This window comes from Mauremys mutica, chromosome 6 (assembly GCF_020497125.1).
Source record: "Mauremys mutica isolate MM-2020 ecotype Southern chromosome 6, ASM2049712v1, whole genome shotgun sequence".
Lineage (NCBI taxonomy): Eukaryota > Metazoa > Chordata > Testudines > Geoemydidae > Mauremys > Mauremys mutica.
This window is the reverse complement of record NC_059077.1, coordinates 921,194-938,494: the sequence shown is the minus strand read 5'-3', so window position 1 is coordinate 938,494 and position 17,301 is coordinate 921,194. Positions and strand designations below refer to the sequence as shown.

Sequence of the window (17,301 nt, the reverse complement as noted above, 5' to 3'; positions counted from 1 at the left end):
ACTCCCAGGATGACCAGCAGGAGGCGCTGCAGGGGTGAGTCTCGCACCTTGGCAGTACCCCACATCAGGTCCCATCCTGGTCTCTAATAGTTAGAGATTGTTCTCCGGGCTTGAGGCAAAGTTTAATCTCCCTGCCAGAACTGTTAGCATTAACTGCACCCTGAATATTGCTGTAATGCTCAGGAAGGGCCAATCCCCTTTGAAACTTGTTAAAAGTTTGGCCTCAATGAAATCCTGTGGCAGTGAGTTCCACAGGCAAATTACACACCATGTGAAAAAGAGTTTCATTTGATCTGTTTTCAATTTCCCTCCTTTCAGTCTCACTGGGCGTTCCCCCTTGGGGGGGGAATGGGGACAAGGAAAGTTCCCAATCTACCTATTTAAGGTGACTACACCCCAACAAAAACCCCTCAATGCTCCATCATCTCCATCTGGATGGCACTTCTGTGCCCCAACTCTCCCCCCCAAGTCACCCCCCTGGAACAGCACCTCAATCCCCGCACGAGTCACCCTCCCGAGACGGCCCCTCTGCATCCCAAACCCACAATGAGTGTTTCCCCCGTGACAGCTCCTCCACGCCCCAGTCCCCCACAACAGACTCACCCCTCTGGGATGGCCCCTCCACATGGCCTAGGGTTGCCAGGTGCCCCTTTTTTCAACTGGAAAGTTTGGTCAAAAAGGGCACCTGACAGTGTCCAGTCAGAAACACTGACCGGACACCCAAAGTCTGGCTGCTGCCTGCAGGAGCACTGGGACAGCTGGGACCAAGCAGGTGCCTGGGCAGGGAGGTGATTGGGCACAGAGCTGGCAGCAAGTGACTGTTTCCCCCACCCACACACTTTGCTTCTCCCAGCGTGTGCCTGCGCCAGAGTCTCCATTGCCGTCTCCTCCGCTCCAGCAGCAGCACCAGGGATGGGCAGCCCAGGCCCTCCCCCCCGCTCCTGCCCAGCTGCCCTCCCTAAATCCCCCCCTCTGCTGCGCCACGGCCAGCTTCCCCCTGGCACGGGTGAGTAGCCAGGGCAGGGTGCCCCCCGTCTGTGCACCTGCTGTGCTCCCTGCCCAGGACAGCCCACCTGCCCCTTGGCAGTGTGTCACCTCACTGCCGACTCCCCTGCACACACAGCCTGGAGCTGCCGTGTCCCCAGCCAGCCCCTGAGGCTGCAAAACCCCTGTGTGCCCCACTCCCGCAATGGGGCCACCTTGGCTCTGAGCCTCATCCCCCTTCCCAGGCATGCACCCTGCCCATGCAGTCCTCCCCCCTCCCTGCACAGGACTAGAGCCAGCTCCCCTGCCACTCATCCCCCAGGAGGAACACAGATACCACAATGGACCCCCCACCCGATCCCAACCCCCTGGAATTACTCCGTTCTGCAGCCTCACCTCTGGTGTGTATGGCGGGGGGGGGGGGTGTCTGTGTCAGTACTGGAGTTTATTTAATGGTCTTTGACTTTTTAGGAACCTTTTTGGGGGAGGGCACTGGAGGTTCAGCTCAGCAGAGTCAGTATCTCTCCTCCTCCGCACATGCTTCCCTCAATGCTGCATCTTAAAGAGGGTCCTAAATACCCGCTACCTCGTTGGGGTTATTCCAGGACTTGCCTCACTGAGCTGTGGACCTTTTCTCTGTGCTGCGCAGAGATAATACATGGAGCTACACCTATTGCACAGAGCTGGAAGGGATCCCGCAGGGTCACCGAGTCCAGCCCCGGCCTTCACTAGCAGGACCAAGTGCTGCGTTTGCCCCAGATCCCTAAGTGGCCCCTCAAGGGCTGAACTCACAACCCTGGGTTTAGCAGGCCAATGCTCAAACGCCTGAGCTCTCTCCCCCCCCCCATCTCTGGGGAGAGGAACGTGTCACCTGATCTCAATGTGATCTTGGCAAAGGTGGGGCTCGGGTGCTGGCTCTTCTGATAGAGGAGGGGCAAGAATGAACTTCTCAGCCAAAATGAAAATGCAGCCAGCTAAAGTCCATGTTTTGCTTTCATTGTACAGAGGGGAATCAGAGCAGGGTTCTGCTGCTGAAATGCATTTGCTGTGTTCATATTTCATGGTGCACAGTCCTTGTGTAGTAACTATCTGTATCCCAACGGCTCTCTGCTGACGGGTTGTTATGGCAGCAGTCTCATCCCTCTTTTCCACAGCATCTCTGGCTCGGCGCAGCAGGGATGCAGGTAATGGTACTTACTGCAGCAGGAGTGAGCGACTCCTTGACACTTTCCAGAGTCCCTGACAAATACAAGAGAAGTATTGCAGCAAAGCTTCACCGCCCCCGCTCCTCAGAACACATGATAAGGGTTCAGATTGAAAGAGGGGGTAGGAAACATGCGATTTCCTGCCGTAATTCCTGCTTTGGGGTTTGGGTGTTTTTGTTTGGATTGGAGGGGAGAGGAGTGAGTGGGGGCAGGGCCTCAGGAGAGGGGCCAGAGCAGGGTGTCTGGTTTTCAGAAACTGGAGAGTTGGCAACCCCGTCACACCCCAACCCCCCAATGCGTCTGTGACGAAGTGGGACTGGTCTTAATGTTTTCTCTGAATACGGCGTTGGTGCCTCAGTTTCCCCCACGTACCTTGGTGGGACAAGGGTGTGATATCATTGCAGAGGCCCCTAGAGGGCTGGTGTGACACCAACTGGCTGCCAGGGACAGAGAATGGCCGGAGCCAGCCCCTGCACGAATCAGCTGGAGATGCTGGAGAACAGAGAGAGGTGGAGGCCAGGTGAGGTGACCTGCTGTTTGCTGGGAAAGAGACAAAGGCCAGAGGGGGAGCAGCTGGGCCTGACAGAGGCTGGGCCGGTCAGTCTCCTGTTTTGGGACTCGGAGGTGGGGATGGGGGGAGGGAGCCCTAGGTCCCCGCAAGATGGACTTTGCCGAATGTTCCTGAGCTAACGAGCTAACGAGCTTTGCTCTACGCTGGGGTCCCGACGACTAATAACGCGTCTGTGTCACACGCTGGCTGGGGCACTGCTGGCTGTGGACGTGAGGCTCCCCAGGGGTCCTGCCCAGGGGGACTCCCTGCGTGGAGCTCCCGGGGTGAGCAGGGGGCCGAACGCTCCGAGATCAGATCCAGGAGGTGCCGGAGCCGAGCAGGCTCCTTGCCCTGGTGACAGGTGCCCTGAGGGGAGACGCTGCCCCAGAGTCCTGGCTGGCTTCGTCCGGAGCCGTTCCCGCTGTGACTCTGGGACAGTCACCCCCCGGGACAGCCCCCCCATCCCCCTGTACCCCTCCAACAAGAGTCACCCTCCTGGGACACCCCCCCCATGGAGAGTCACTCCCCGGAAGGCCCCTCCACCCCATCCCCCCCAACGAGCGTCACCCTGTGGGGACAGCCCCCCCCCGCCTTCCCTCTCTCCACCCCCCCCCCAGGAGTCACCACTCCAGCTGGGGGTCGTTGCCAATGCCTTCCCAGCAGCCTCTGGCTGGCTGAGCCAGGCCTTCCCCGGCTAATCCACTCAGCGCACAGGGACTAGCCGGCTCCACCCCAGCCCCCGGCCCCATTAGCTGGTTCCCCAGAGAGCCGGTGGCTCCCAGCTGCCTGCCCTGGCAGCTGCCTGTGCAGGGCACGCAGACAGAGGCAGCCAAGGGGGCTTTGCTGGCTCCCAGCTGCTGCTGCCTGGGCCCAGAGATCGGACTTAGGGTCAGCGACTGTTCAGGGGGAGCAAACTGAGCCCTGCCGAGAGCACTAGCTTGGTGTCTCCTCCCCAGTCCAGCCCCTCTCCTGGCACTGACAGCCTAGGACAGGGGTGGCCAACCGGAGCTGAGAAGGAGCCAGAATTTCCCAATGTACATTGCCAAAGAGCCACAGTAATACGTCAGCAGCCCCCCATCAGCTCCCCACACCCTGCTTCCAGATCCTCCCACCACCAGCAGCCCCACCGATCAGCTGTTTCATGGTGTGCAGGAGGCTCCTGCGGGGGAGGAGCGAGGGCTCAGCAGGCTCAGGGGAGGGGGCAGGGCCTGTGGCAGAGCCAGGGGTTGAGCAGTGAGCCCCCCCCCCCCCGGCACATTGGAAAGTTGGCGCCTGTAGCTCCAGCCCCGGAGTTGGTGCCTATCCAAGGAGCCGCATATTAACTTCTGAAGAGCCTAGGGCGCCCCAGGGCCAGATCTCCCCAGCTCTCCAGGGCTGTCTGCAGCCAGGAGCTGGGGGCACCCCCCTCGACCCCCAATGCTCGGTGCTCCCAGTGCTCATTCACTGTATGCGGTGCCTGCTCAGCAGGGCAGCACAGGAGCCCCGGAGGCTCGGGAACACAGGCTGTGCCAGGCCTGGGACGCCTCAGCCAGCCAGTGCCTGACGCTCTAGCCCAGGGGTTTGCAACCTGTTTCCTTCTGAGGCCCCCCCAACATGCGATACAAACTGCCCGGCCCGCCTATGGCACAGCTGCTAAATGCCAGGGCCGGCATTGGGGGGTACCAAGCAGGGCAATTGCCTGGGGCCCCTGCAAAGCTGAGTTGCTCGGGCTTCGGCTTTAGCCCTGGGTGGCAGGGCTCAGGCTTTGCGGTGCAAGGATATTTTGCACCCCAGGCGAAACTTCCACCTTGGCGCACCCCGACCGCCGCCACCACCTCAAAACTAGTAACCTTGGCATTATAAACAGCCTGTCAGAAGGGGGAAGGGCTTTGTGATGTTTCTTTTTTTACCTTTAAGGCGTTTCAGTTGTTTGCCATTGCCTCTGATGGTGTCCCAGTCAAAGTCTTACTACTGGGCAGAGCTAAACAGCTGAGCCTTGCACTGCATCCCCAGCCAGGATAGGCAGGGTGACAAACCCCCCTTGCCCCACAGGGCCGTTATCCCCGGTGACGAACTTCTACGCCAAGTCTATAAAGCACTTTGAAGGTAAATACATTATTCCTTCACTATTACCCATGCACGCATCTCACAAAGATTCTCACTCTTGACAAGTTACCAGCCTTGTGTAGATCCCTTCCACGTTCCTCTTGGTGGGCAAGTGCCCTGTAAGATACGTGTGGGGTGCAGTGAGTTTGTCAGGCCTGCGGTGACAGCTGTTTGTGAAGATCAGGGGGCCCTTTGCCAAGGGGTGCTGGTGTCCCAGTGAGACTGGGGTGGCTGACAGTATGGGGCAGGGCACTGAGGCCGGTGGGGCAGGTAACACTCACTGGGCTGGGGGGCAGGTGGTGCTGGGATGGAGCAGGGGCAGGTATCTGTCAGTCTCCAGCACTCGGGCTGCGCCAGCAGCCTCTTCACCTCGGAGTCTCCCCTGCCTGCCCGGGGGCCGCTCCTCTTCTTAGGCTCCCCGGCCGCTGCTGCTGCGGCCACCCGGGAGGACACAGCGGGGGCGCTACCGCCGAGGAGACGCAAGGGGCTCGGCTGGGGCCCGGCACCTGCCAGCCGAGAGCAGCAGGAACCGGGCGCTGCTCGGGGGGAGCCGGGTGGCCTGAGCCCAGGGCAGCGGCAGCCTCCACGGCAGCAGGGGCAGGCGGGGAGCGTAGCTGCCATGGGGCAGGAGAGGCCGCGCTGCTGCTGCGGTTTCCCGCCTACAGCCGCCCTTTGCGCCACATGGCAGCCAGCGGCCCCCGGGGAAGCGGGGGAGACTCCGAGGTGAACAGGCTGCTGGCGCGGCCCGAGCGCTGGAGACTGACAGGTACCTGCCCCTAAGCAATAGTGTAAAAACAAACTGGGGGCACCCCTTTTCGGTGCCCCCAAATCTTGGCCCCCCAGGCGGCTGCCTAGTTCGCCTAGTGGTTACAGCAGCCCTGCTTGAGCCCCAGTGAGTCTAACACAGGCTCTGCTCTCTGGTTTCTCTGGCCAGCCCCCCAGGTCGAGAAGTGCTGCTCCAGAGGAAGGCACAACCCGCCGCACCGGGCCCCTGCCCGCCTGCCCCAGTGCTGCGTGGCTGATGCCGGGCGCGTTACTGCTCACGCGCTGCAGCGCTGCCAAGACTGGTCAGACTAGTGCAAGTAGCGGAGGCGAAGGGGCTGGTGCCCGGTCAGGGCCGCTGCCCTTCCTGGGCGGGGCAAGACTCTTCCCCCAGCCAAGACGGCGCTACCCCTGCCCTGCTGCGCTCAGTGGCCCCCACCGCCTGCCGGGGAACCTCCCTGCAGAGACAGACCCACATCTGTCCCCTGCTCCCCAGACTGCCTCCCAGCTCTGCAGGGGCGGCCCCGCACACGGCGCCGGGATGGGCCCAGCTCGGGGATACGCTCCCCGGAGGATGGGGACACTGGAGAACTCGGCCTGTTGGTGAGAGTGCTGAAGGGACGGCTCAGCGGCGATGTCCCCCCAGCCTGTCAGCCCCTCGGCGGGGGAGCGCACTCAGGGCAGTGAGCCGGCAGCTGGCACTGGGCAAACCCAGCCAGACGCTTGCTAGTGAGGGACACGATGCCTGGGCAGAGCTGCCCTGGAGACGGGGGGATTCTCCATCACTCGGGGCCTTGCACCCAGATGGGGCATCTCTTCCTGCAGCCGGGCTCTGGCTCCCCGCGGCTCGGGGGTGTCTCTGGCCAGGGGATGCTGGAGCTCGGGCAGCCCCCGATGGTCAGACTGGTCCCTAGGATGCTGGCTCCACTGACCCCCCCCCCCCCACGCTACATTCAGGGCAGCCCCGGACCGAGTCCAATGACTCCAAGGGCAGCGGGACCCCTGTGCCCACCCAGTCTGACCCCGGTAGGATACGGGCCAGGGACCCCAGGAGCAGATCTCTTAGCAACCAGTCCCACCCTGAGTGAAAAGTGGTCACTGGGGGAGAACCCACCTCGGACACTCGTCCCCGCGGTTCGTTCCCCTCCCCCGCCCACCTCCTCTCTCTCGGCACACCGGGACCAGAGCTTATGGCCTTGCCTGTCCCCCCTTTGCTAAGCACCTGTGGAGAATGAAAGTGCCATTTCTAGGGTGGCCAGCAGGGGGTTGATCCCCAGGGTGGGGGCGAGGGGGACTCCCTGCAGAGACTTGTGTGATCTTGCAGGCAAAAAAAAACCATACATCAAAGTGACCCCCAGCCAGCCAGCCCCCCACCAGCTAGCCAGGCCCCCCACCCATGCCTCCAGCCAGTCCCCCTGTGCACCCCCGGCCAGCCAGCCCCCCACCAGCTAGTCAGCCCTCCCACCCATGCCTCCAGCCACTCCCCCTGTGCACCCCCGGCCAGCCAGCCAGCCCCCCACCAGCTAGCCAGGCCCCCCACCCATGCCTCCAGCCAGTCCCCCTGTGCACCCCCGGCCAGCCAGCCCCTCCCGCCCCTATGCCCACAGCCAGGCCCCCCACACACATCCCCAGCCAGCCCCCCCACCCCTCTAGCTAGCTCCCACAGAATCCTAGCCATCCCCGCCACCTGATGAGCATCCCTCGCTCCCGCAGTCCTCCAGCCAGCCCCATGTACCAGGCCAACCCCAGCAAGTGCTTCAGTAGCAAACTGGGGACCTGCCCTTTCCCACTGCTCCAGCCTCGCACCTGCCCCTCCTGACCCCCATCTCCTGCTCTGGCATCTCCAGAACTCAGCCCCCCAGAGCCCTGCCCCCATTCCTCTCTATCCCCCGGCCTAGCCCCTCTGCCCCAGCACAGCCCGGGGACCCACAGCGTGAGCAGCCGCCCAGCGAGGCACCGACGGAGCCCAGGGCCTGCCTTTGATGGGGGACGGGCTTCGAAACAGGCCCCAGCTGCTCTGCACTCCCCTCTGTGTGGGGCAGAAAAGTGCTGGGGGAGCCTGCTCCGAGCTGTCCCCCTTGCTCATCCCCGGCCCTGGGTCCAGGAGCCCCTGACACCCACATGGGGCAGAGTCTGGCGCAGCCGGGGAATCCTTGGCCAAATCCACCAGGCTCCCAGCGGGGTGAAAACATGTTTGGGTTTGCGGCGGAGGCAGGAATGTGCAGGTCCCTGGATTCCTGCCCCTAGCGCCGCCCCGGCGCTAATTGGAAACAGAGCGGCTGCCCTGCCGGCGCCTCCACGGACAGGAACGGGACGCCCAGGCTGTCTCCCCGGCCAGGCCAGAGCCCTGCTCAGCAGCCCAGCCGCCAGCACGGCCCCAGGGCGCCCCCGGCCTGCCAGCTGAAATCCCCTCCCCAAGGGGGTCCCTTGCCCCAGCAGGGGGGCAGAGGCGGGGGAGCAGCCCGGGCCTCCCCCAGCAGCTAGCAGGCCGGGGGATTGAGCAAGCCGGGGGAGGAGGCTGCAGCAGGAATGTCACAGGGTGCTGCAGGCCAACCCCTTGCACACAGGCATGCCCACGCCCTGCCGTGGGGGGAGCAGGGCCAGGCACAGCGGGACGGGGGAGACGCCAGGCTCTGGGACAGGCCTGGCGCTGGAAGGAGCCAGGAGGGCGCAGGGCCCTGGTGCCAGTATCGCTCCCAGGCAGGGAACCGCCCACGTTCTGTCTCAGCCCAGCACTTCTCCGGTTGATCTCGGGCCCTTTAGCCCAAGCTGAGGCCTGCTGGGCCCGAGCATGGTGCTCAGGACACTCACCGGGGACGTGGGAGACGCTGGGCACCCACAGCACGATGAACAGAGGAGCCCTGGCTGGGGGTGTCTCCCCACCCGCACTCGCTGCCACCATCCCTGGAGCAGGGACTTAGCCTGGGTCTCCAGCACCTACCAAGTGCCCTGGCCACTGGACCTCCCCCAGTGCCCTTCCTCTGCCCTAGCCCAACGCCTGCCCACCGTCAGTCACACAGCCCTGGCACTGACCCCTCCCTGAGCTGGGCAGGGGGCCCTGAGGGCCCAGCATTCAGACCCTCCGCTGGGCTCAGGGGCGGGGTCCCCTCATGCTCTCAGCCCCCCCACGGCCAGGTCACTGCAGCTCCCAACTCTCAGCAGCAAACACTGCCTCTCTAGCCTGGGCCTGGCACCTGCCTGCTCCCAGCATGAGTGTGGGGCAGCACAGAGGGCACCCCAGGCCCAGCACCTGGGGCAGGGCCCCATGCCCCACTCCTGCTGTGGCCAGGCTTCCATGGGATCGGAGCGGAGCGCCCACCAGCCACGCCGGCTCCAGCATGCCAGACTCCCTGCCCTTCTTAATGACACAGCATCTTAGGATCCATTAGCCAGCAGCCGAGCAGCTGCCTCCGGAATCAATAACCCCTTCTCATCAATAATGAACCAGCCTCAGGCTGCCCTTGGGCTCCAGCTGCTCCGTAATCCTCTCCATTTCCTCCTGCTCCCGATATAGCTGCTCTCCCAGGGCCACCTCCCCGGCGGGCCGGCAGCTTTATCAATCCATCAGCAGGCTGGCGCAGCCCCCCGCCCCTCCCCCATCACCCGGACCTGGAATCCCAGCTCCGGCCAGCTGCCGGGAAAAGTCACGCACTTGTTTCCAGCTCTGTGCTCTGCTCCCTGGCAGCTGCCCTCCTGGGGACCGTGCTGGGGCCGGAGAAGGTGACACTGCCCAGCCTGGCCCAAAGGGCGCATGCCAGCTCGGAGACTGGCACTGCTCTGCCGCTCCCGGCATGGGCCTTTAGCCCATGGTGCCTTCCCCAGGCTCTGCCCAGGCCAAACCCCGCCCCCATCATGGCACTAGCATGTCCTTCGCCACTACCGCGCCGTTCCCCTCCCCCTGCCTGGTCTCTTGCTGCGTCATTCTGGGCAGCGCCCGGCCCGACGGGGCCCCCGATCTCCGCCGGGGTCTGGGCGGCGCCCGGCCCGACGGGGCCCCCCCGACCTCGGCCGGGGTCTGGGCTGATCTCGGCCGGGGTCTGGGCAGCGCCCAGCCCGACGGGGCCCCCGATCTCCGCCGGGGTCTGGGCGGCGCCCGGCCCGACGGGGCCCCCCGACCTCGGCCGGGGTCTGGGCGGCGCCCGGCCCGACGGGGCCCCCCGACCTCGGCCGGGGTCTGGGCGGCGCCCGGCCCGACGGGGCCCCCCGACCTCGGCCGGGGTCTGGGCGGCGCCCGGCCCGACGGGGCCCCCCGACCTCGGCCGGGGTCTGGGCGGCACGTGGCCCGACGGGGACCCCCGACCTCGGCCGGGGTCTGGGCGGCGCCCGGCCCGACGGGGACCCCCGACCTCGGCCGGGGTCTGGGCGGCGCCCGGCCCGACGGGGCCCCCCGACCTCGGCCGGGGTCTGGGCGGCGCCCGGCCCGACGGGGCCCCCCGACCTCGGCCGGGGTCTGGGCGGCGCCCGGCCCGACGGGGCCCCCCGACCTCGGCCGGGGTCTGGGCGGCGCCCGGCCCGACGGGGCCCCCGACCTCGGCCGGGGTCTGGGCGGCGCCCGGCCCGACGGGGCCCCCCGACCTCGGCCGGGGTCTGGGCGGCGCCCGGCCCGACGGGGCCCCCCCGACCTCGGCCGGGGTCTGGGCGGCGCCCGGCCCGACGGGGCCCCCCCGACCTCGGCCGGGGTCTGGGCGGCGCCCGGCCCGACGGGGCCCCCCCGACCTCGGCCGGGGTCTGGGCGGCGCCCGGCCCGACGGGGCCCCCCTGACCTCGGCCGGGGTCTGGGCTGATCTCGGCCGGGGTCTGGGCTGCGCCCGGCCCGACGGGGCCCCCGACCTCGGCCGGGGTCTGGGCGGCACGTGGCCCGACGGGGACCCCCGATCTCGGCCGGGGTCTGGGCTGATCTCCGCCGGGGTCTGGGCAGCGCCCGGCCCGACGGGGCCCCCCGACCTCGGCTGGGGTCTGGGCGGCACCCGGCCCGACGGGGCCCCCGACCTCGGCCGGGGTGTAAGTGTTGCTATCACAAATAATAATAATAAAGTCCCACCCAGTGCCCCGAGCCACATGGACGGGACCGGACGGGACGGGACCAGGGGTGCCCTGGAACAGCCGGGAACCCACACCAGAGCCAGGCCTAGAAAGCCTGTATGGGTCGGGCTGCGCCTGAGGCGGGTGCAGTTCCTGTAGGGCGCAGCCCGAGGGCTCCTGCAGCTCAGTCACGGGCGAGTTCGTTCCCCTCTGGCCGGTCTCACCCCCCTGCCTAGGCACAGAGCTCAGCCCAGGAGCCGCTGGGGTCTCTCCTGGCCCCTGCGGGCCCCGCCCCACCGCGCCAGCTCCATTTACTCTAAGGCCGGAGCCGCTGCGTCGCGTCCCGTCCCGTCCGCCCCCCAGAGCTGAGCCGCCCTCGCGCACGGACCCTGCCCCGGCTCCCGCCCCGCCCCCCCGGGACCGCCGGACGGCCAGAGCGCCGGGGAGGCTGGGTCCGCGCCGGGGCCGAGGAGAGCTGGGCGGCTGGTGGGCGGCGGGGGCTGCCCCTCGCAGGGGGCTGGGCAGGTGCCATGGAGCGGAGGAGACCAAGGCGTGGCTGGGCACCGGGCGGAACCCCGGACTGGTACCGAGACTCCTCCGGGCGCGGCGATGCCCCCTGCTCCGCCTAAGCCCCAGCACGCCCGGCGACACCTCCTGCGCGGACACTCAGCCCAATTTCCAAAGGGCTGCGCGCGCCCTCAATTCCCACCCAGGGAGCAAAACGGGGGTGCGGACCCCTCGGGAACCGACCCATGAGTGCGCCCGGCCGTCCCGCTGCGTTCCGGGACACCTCTGCCGCTGCGCGCCCTGCGCCGCGCAGAGATCCCGCGCGCAGCCCTGCGCTCTGCCCCGCGCCGAGACCGCGCGCACTCACCGGGCCCTGCGCCGCGCGCCCTCACCGCGCCCTGCCCCGCGCACTCACCGCGCGCGTTGGTCCGCAGGAAGTGCAGGGCCGCCTCGGGGCCGCCCTCCTCGGACGCGTAGTTGCGGTAGCCCACGGTGAGGTTGAGCGCCTCCTGCAGCTCCTGGAACACGCCCTCGATGGTGAAGTAGTAGGGCCGGTCGTCGGTCTTGTGGTCGGCGTAGAGCAGCGCGGCGCGGGCGCTCCAGTTGAAGTGCGCGTGGAGCTGCGAGACGAAGACGCCCAGCTTGTCCGCCGAGGGCCCGGTGCGCACCGTGGTGCCGTAGTGCTCCTGCTTGTGCCCGAAGCCCGTGGCCACGGCCCCGGCCGTGATGAGCGGCAGGCGCCAGTGCGAGGCGAAGCGCCCCACCGAGGCGGCCGAGTAGACGCAGCCCGGCCCGAAGAGCACGTCGGGGTCGTGGTAGAGCTTCAGGTCCACGGCGTTGAGGGGCGCCACGTACTCGGAGCAGGCGCCCTCCAGCTCCGAGCTCCTGAAGTGGAGGCGCACGGCGAGCGGGCCGGGCAGCAGCGGGGGGTCGCCGCGCTCCAGCGCCTCGAGCGCCAGGCGGATGGCGGGGCCCACGCGCGGCCAGGCCCACGGGTAGCTCACGTTCCGCTCGGGGAGCACCACGGCCAGGCTCAGGCTGCGGTTCGCGCCCTCGGGCTCGGCGCGGCCGGCGGCCCAGAGCGCGGCCAGGAGCAGCAGCGGCAGCGGCGGCGGCGCCGCCATGGGGGGCCCGGCCCGGCCCCTGCCCTGCCCCGGGAGCCGCCCGGCGCTGTCCCTGCCCCGCTCCGGCCCGCGCGGCGCCTGCTCCCTCGCCCGCCGCTCGCTCGCTCCGAATGCGCCGAGCTCCCCAGGAGAGGCGCCTCCTCCCCCGGCCCGGCCCGGCCCCGGCCCCGGCCCCCGCTGCCCTGCGCCTCCCTCCGGACGTGACTGCACAGAGCCCGCCGCTGCGGAGCCGCCCAGCGCCCCCTGCCGCCTCCGCCGCCGCCAGGAGCCGGTCCCCGGGCCAGGGCCGGGGGGCTCCCGCGGGGCTCGGCACGGGGGCCTGGAAGCGGATCCGCGGCCGGAGCCGAGGGCCGGCGGCTCCTCGGCCAGCCCCGCCCCGCCCCACGCCAGCGCGGAGCTGGGGAGAGCGGCGCCCGGGGCGGGGATCGGGGCCGCCGGCGGCAGCCCGTGGGCGCCTCGCGCGCTGGCCCCACGATCCCGGCACCAAATCCTGGAGCGCGGCCGGGACGTCCCAGGGCTGCGGCCGGGCGGCAGTCACGGGGGAGGAAGCCATTCACCACAGGCTCGGCGCTGAAAGCTCCCAGTGCTCCGCCATCCTTAGGGACACGAGTCAACGCCCTCGGGGGTGAAAGGGGCGCTCTGTTCTGGGAGCTCAGGGCACCCGGTGCCCAGCAGGACTCCCCCCCCCTGCGCGACAGGGGTGTGGCAGGAGCTGTGGTCCTAGGGGATGAGCCTCTGCATCCAGCCACCATCACAAGTACCCCCCTTGCGGGCAGCCGGCAACAGGACCATGCCCCCTCCCTGCCCTCCAAAGGCCCAGCCGAGCAGCTCCCCAGACCTTCACCAGGCCCTTGGATGGTCCTTCCACAGCGGAACTGCTGCCCCCCAGCTGCGGGCCCCTGCGCTCCCCGTGCCCCCCTCTAGCGCTGCCCCCAGGTGGGGGAGTCCCCGTGCCAGGTAGCTGTACAGGGCCCTGGCACAGGACTGCAGCCAGAGCATGGGGAGGGTTTATGGAAGTGGCATGGGAGGGGCACAGTGCCTCTCAGCTGGCAAACTCGTCTGTGGGAGTGGAGCAGGAGGCCTCGTGGTACCATCCGTGCGAGCCCCCGGGAGCGTTGGGGGTGTGGATGGGATGGGGTCCCGCATCCTGCTGCCCTCCCTGGGACAGGCCTGGGCCTACACTCCCAGGGCCGGCCAAGGCGGTTTTCTCAGTAGGCTGCAGCCTGGCAATGTGGCACAATCCCACGCGTGGGCTCCCCGGGCGCTGCTGGCAGGAATTCAGTTGGCTCCATGGCGCAGAGCGACCTGGGAGCCCAGGCTCAGCACAGCTCCCCGGGGCGACCCCAGACACTGCACCGGTGTCCTTCGTAGCACCAGTGCGGCAACATCTGGCAGCCTGGGAACCACAGCTGTGGCGCCGGTCTCCTTACACAGCGGCTGTAGAGTGGGAGGGTGGCCGCGGCTGCAGTGGCCCTTCTGACATGCCAGGCAGGGCTCTTACACCCGTCTGAGCAGCTTGCGGGTGCCCCACTGGTCTCCGCTGAGCTGAGCACTGCTTAGTGCCAGGCGTCTCCATGGGAAGTGTTTTATGGGCTCTGTAAAATGTAGGATCTGAGGTTCCAAACAACTGGAGCCGCCTCGGAGCCGCCCTCCTGCCCCCCCATCCCGTCCCAGCCTCGTCCCTGGCTCACCCCTCGGACACGCTGCCTTCAGCCGCCTCGGAGCCACCCTCCTGCCCCCCAAATCCCCTCCCAGCCTCGTCCCTGGCTCCCCCCTCGGACACGCTGCCTTCAGCCGCCTCGGAGCCGCCCTCCTGCCCCCCAACTCCCCTCCCAGCCTCGTCCCTGGCTCCCCCCTCGGACACTCTGCCTTCAGCCGCCTTGGAGCCGCCCTCCTGCCCCCCAATTCCCCCCCCAGCCTCATCCCTGGCTCCCCCCTCGGACACGCTGCCTTCAGCCCCCTCGGAGCCGCCCTCCTGCCCCCCATCCCCTCCCAGCCGTCCCTGCCTCCCCCCCAGACACGCTGCCTTCAGCCGCCTCAGAGCCGCCCTCCTGCCCCCCCATCCCCTCCCAGCCTCGTCCCTGGCTCCCCCCTCGGACACGCTGCCTTCAGCCCCCTCGGAGCTGCCCTCCTGCCCCCCAAATCCCCTCCCAGCCTCGTCCCTGCCTCCCCCCTCGGACACGCTGCCTTCAGCCGCCTCGGAGCCGCCCTCCTGCCCCCCAAATCCCCACCCAGCCTCGTCCCTGGCTCCCCCCCCAGACACGCTGCCTTCAGCCGCCTCGGAGCCGCCCTCCTGCCCCCAATTCCCCCCCCCCCAGCCTCGTCCCTGGCTCCCCCCTCGGACACGCTGCCTTCAGCCGCCTCGGAGCCGCCCTCCTGCCCCCCATCCCCCCTCCCAGCCTCGTCCCTGGCGAGTTGCCTGTTGGGAGCTGAGCTGTGCCCTTGCCCGAGCGCCCTGTGGGGCTGAGGTCGCTGCTTGCCACGGTCTCTCTGGGGCTGCCTGACCGGCTCTGCCCCGAGGCCAGCACAAGGAGCCAGCGATCCCCAACAGCCCCCACGCTGTACAAATCTGTGCACCTAGACACAGCGCCCTGCGAGCCCCCGCGGCCTCCCTCACAGAGCCAGGGAGCCCCAGATCAGCAAGATGTACTGCGTAACCCCCCCCCCCCTGCAGCCCTGCCCCGGCCCACTGGCATCACCCCACCCCAGGCAGATGCCATGGGAAGGCAGGGAGAGGCGCGCGGGCCGACGAGGCCCACCAGGCTCTGAGGGAAGGGCGCTTGGTCCCCTCCAGAAGCAGGGGTCAGAGCCCGAGCTCGGGTGGGCTCTGCAAGAGTCGCCCAGTGGCAAAGGGCTGGAATGGCCCTGCCCATGGGGGTTGCACCCACATGCCCTACAGGCAGCACTGCTGCTGGCCCCACCAGCCAGGGCCCAGGGTGCCCGTGGCCACCCTCCTGTCTGGCTGCCGCCTCCTGTTTTCTCCAGGCTGCTGCTGTGAGAGGAAGTGCTGGGCCGGGGGAGCAGGAGTGTCTCGCTGGGGCCCGGAGCCGGGGCCGGTGCCCAGCGCCCGGCCTGGGCCGCGCAGCACAGAGCAGGTTTGCCTGTGTCTGTCTCGCGCTGCAGGCAGCATTCTTCTCATTCCTGGGCAGGCCTCATGGTCCTGCGGGGCCGGCCCTGGAGCAGGGCCTGCTGCACGCAGCGCCAGCGCCAGCGCCAGCCCTCGTAAACTCGGCAGCAGATGTGAGAGCCGCTCCCCACCCGGCCACAGAGGCAGCTTCCCCTGGGGCCCGGGCTGCAGCCTGGAGCAGGGCTGGGGGAAAGAGCCTGGCCTGAGGTGTGGGGGGCACCAATCCCCCGGCCGGTGCCCACTGATCCACGTACAGGGAGCTGGGGAGGGGTCTGGAGCTCCCAGGAGCAGATGGGACCCGGGGAGGGGGGAAGCAGACAGAAGTACAAAGGGCCGAGGATGGGCTGGGCAAACGGAGAGAAAAGGGCTCAGAGGCAGAGGTGAGACCTGGCAGGGGCAGTGCCCATCGGGGGGAGCAGTGTCCTGTGGTGTAGGGGCAGGGCCCAGTGGGGGAGGGGGCAGTGGCCTGTGATGTGGGGGGCGGGGCAGGGCCCAGTGGGGGAGGGGGCAGGGCAGGACCCAGTGGGGGAGGGGGCTGTTGCCTGTGATGTGGGGGGCAGGGCCCAGTGGGGGAGGGGGCTGTTGCCTGTGGTGTGGGGGGCAGGGCCCAGTGGGGGAGGGGGCAGTTGCCTGTGGTTTGGGGGGCGGGGCAGGACCCAGTGGGGGAGGGGGCAGTGGCCTCTGATGTCGGGGGGGGGGGGGGGACAAGGCCCAGTGGTGTTGGAGGGGGGAGGCAGGGCCCAGTGGTGTGTGAGGCCCAGTGGAGGTGGAGGCAGTGGCCTGTGGTGGTGGGAGGCAAGGCCTGGGGGGGATGGGACAGGGCCCAGTAGGGGAGGGTGGGCGGTGGTTTGTGGGTGGGGGAAAACAGTGGGGGTAATTCCCCCCCATCCCTGCCCCCAGGCACAGACACTAAGTGTGAGGGAGGTGGCAGGGCCCTCCGTGGGGTGAGGCCCCGGCCCCAGTGGGCACATTCCAACCATGGGCATAGTTAGGGGAGGGTGAGGCGGCATAGTCCCCCCAGACTGCCAGCTTGGGGCAGGTGCAGAATCCCCCCCCCCCACACACGCAGGGCCCCATTGGCCTGACTGGAGCTGCCCCACCCAAATATACAGCAGCACCTCGGAGTGACAAACTGGCCGGTCAGCCACTCACCCCACTGGAACCGGACGTACAGTCAGGCAGCAGCAGAGACCAATAAAGAAATAAAATAAATGAAGTGAATCCCGCACAGTTCTGTGTTAAACGTAAACTACTGCAAAATAAAGGGTAAGTTTAAAAAAGTTTTGACGGGGAAGGAAACTGTTTCTGTGAGTCTTTCATTTAAATTCACATGGGTAAAAGCAGCATTTTCCTTCTGCACAGTAACGTTTCGAAGCTGCAGTAAGTCACTGTTCAGCTGTAACTTTGGAAGGAACCAGGAGGTTTTGTCCGAGTTTCAGGGTTACGAACCCTCCATCCCCGGGGGGTCGTTACGAGTCCTACTGTGGATGTCAAACTACGCCTGTGCTTCCCGCGCGCCCCTGGCCGTCACTCGTGGGCCCACGTGCGGAGCCCTCAGCTCTGCCCCAGAGCCGCCCCCGGGGGCTGGGGCCTGCTCTCCCTCCCCGGGGGCTGCCTCAGTGCCCCCGGCCAGCTATGGGGCGACTTTACTGACACGAGGTGACACCTGCTGGCCAGCTGGGGAAATCCAGGCTCCCTCCAGCTCCCGGGCAGCCGGCCAAGGAGCCAAGCCTGCGGGAGGTGGCCCCCAAGGTCACACCGCACGAGCCAGCCCCACAGATCGTCACACGAGGAGCGCGTGGCTTTTGGCCTGGCCTCTGGCTGTTGAGCTCCCACAGCGCCTCTCGGCCTCCCCGCTCCTGCCAGCGACCCACATTTCTGGAGCTGGAACGAGGCGACTGAGATCAAGTTACCGGGAGCTGGATTCAGCACTGG

General features: G+C 67.6%; 1 protein-coding gene across 2 annotated transcripts in view; it reads right to left on the bottom strand.

The window, feature by feature from the left end:
• The window catches only part of NPR2 (natriuretic peptide receptor 2), a 46,693-nt gene extending 34,439 nt beyond the window's left edge, over positions 1–12,254 (bottom strand). The window contains exon 1 of one of the 2 annotated variants that reach the window (XM_045021952.1): positions 11,531–12,254. In XM_045021952.1, coding sequence (XP_044877887.1) covers positions 11,531–12,239 — 709 coding nt within the window. In that variant the 5' untranslated portion in view covers positions 12,240–12,254. Of the gene's footprint in view, positions 1–11,482; positions 11,498–11,530 lie in introns of those variants that run through there. The other variant, XM_045021953.1, reaches the window with a different exon arrangement.
• Positions 12,255–17,301: the final 5,047 nt, after the last annotated feature.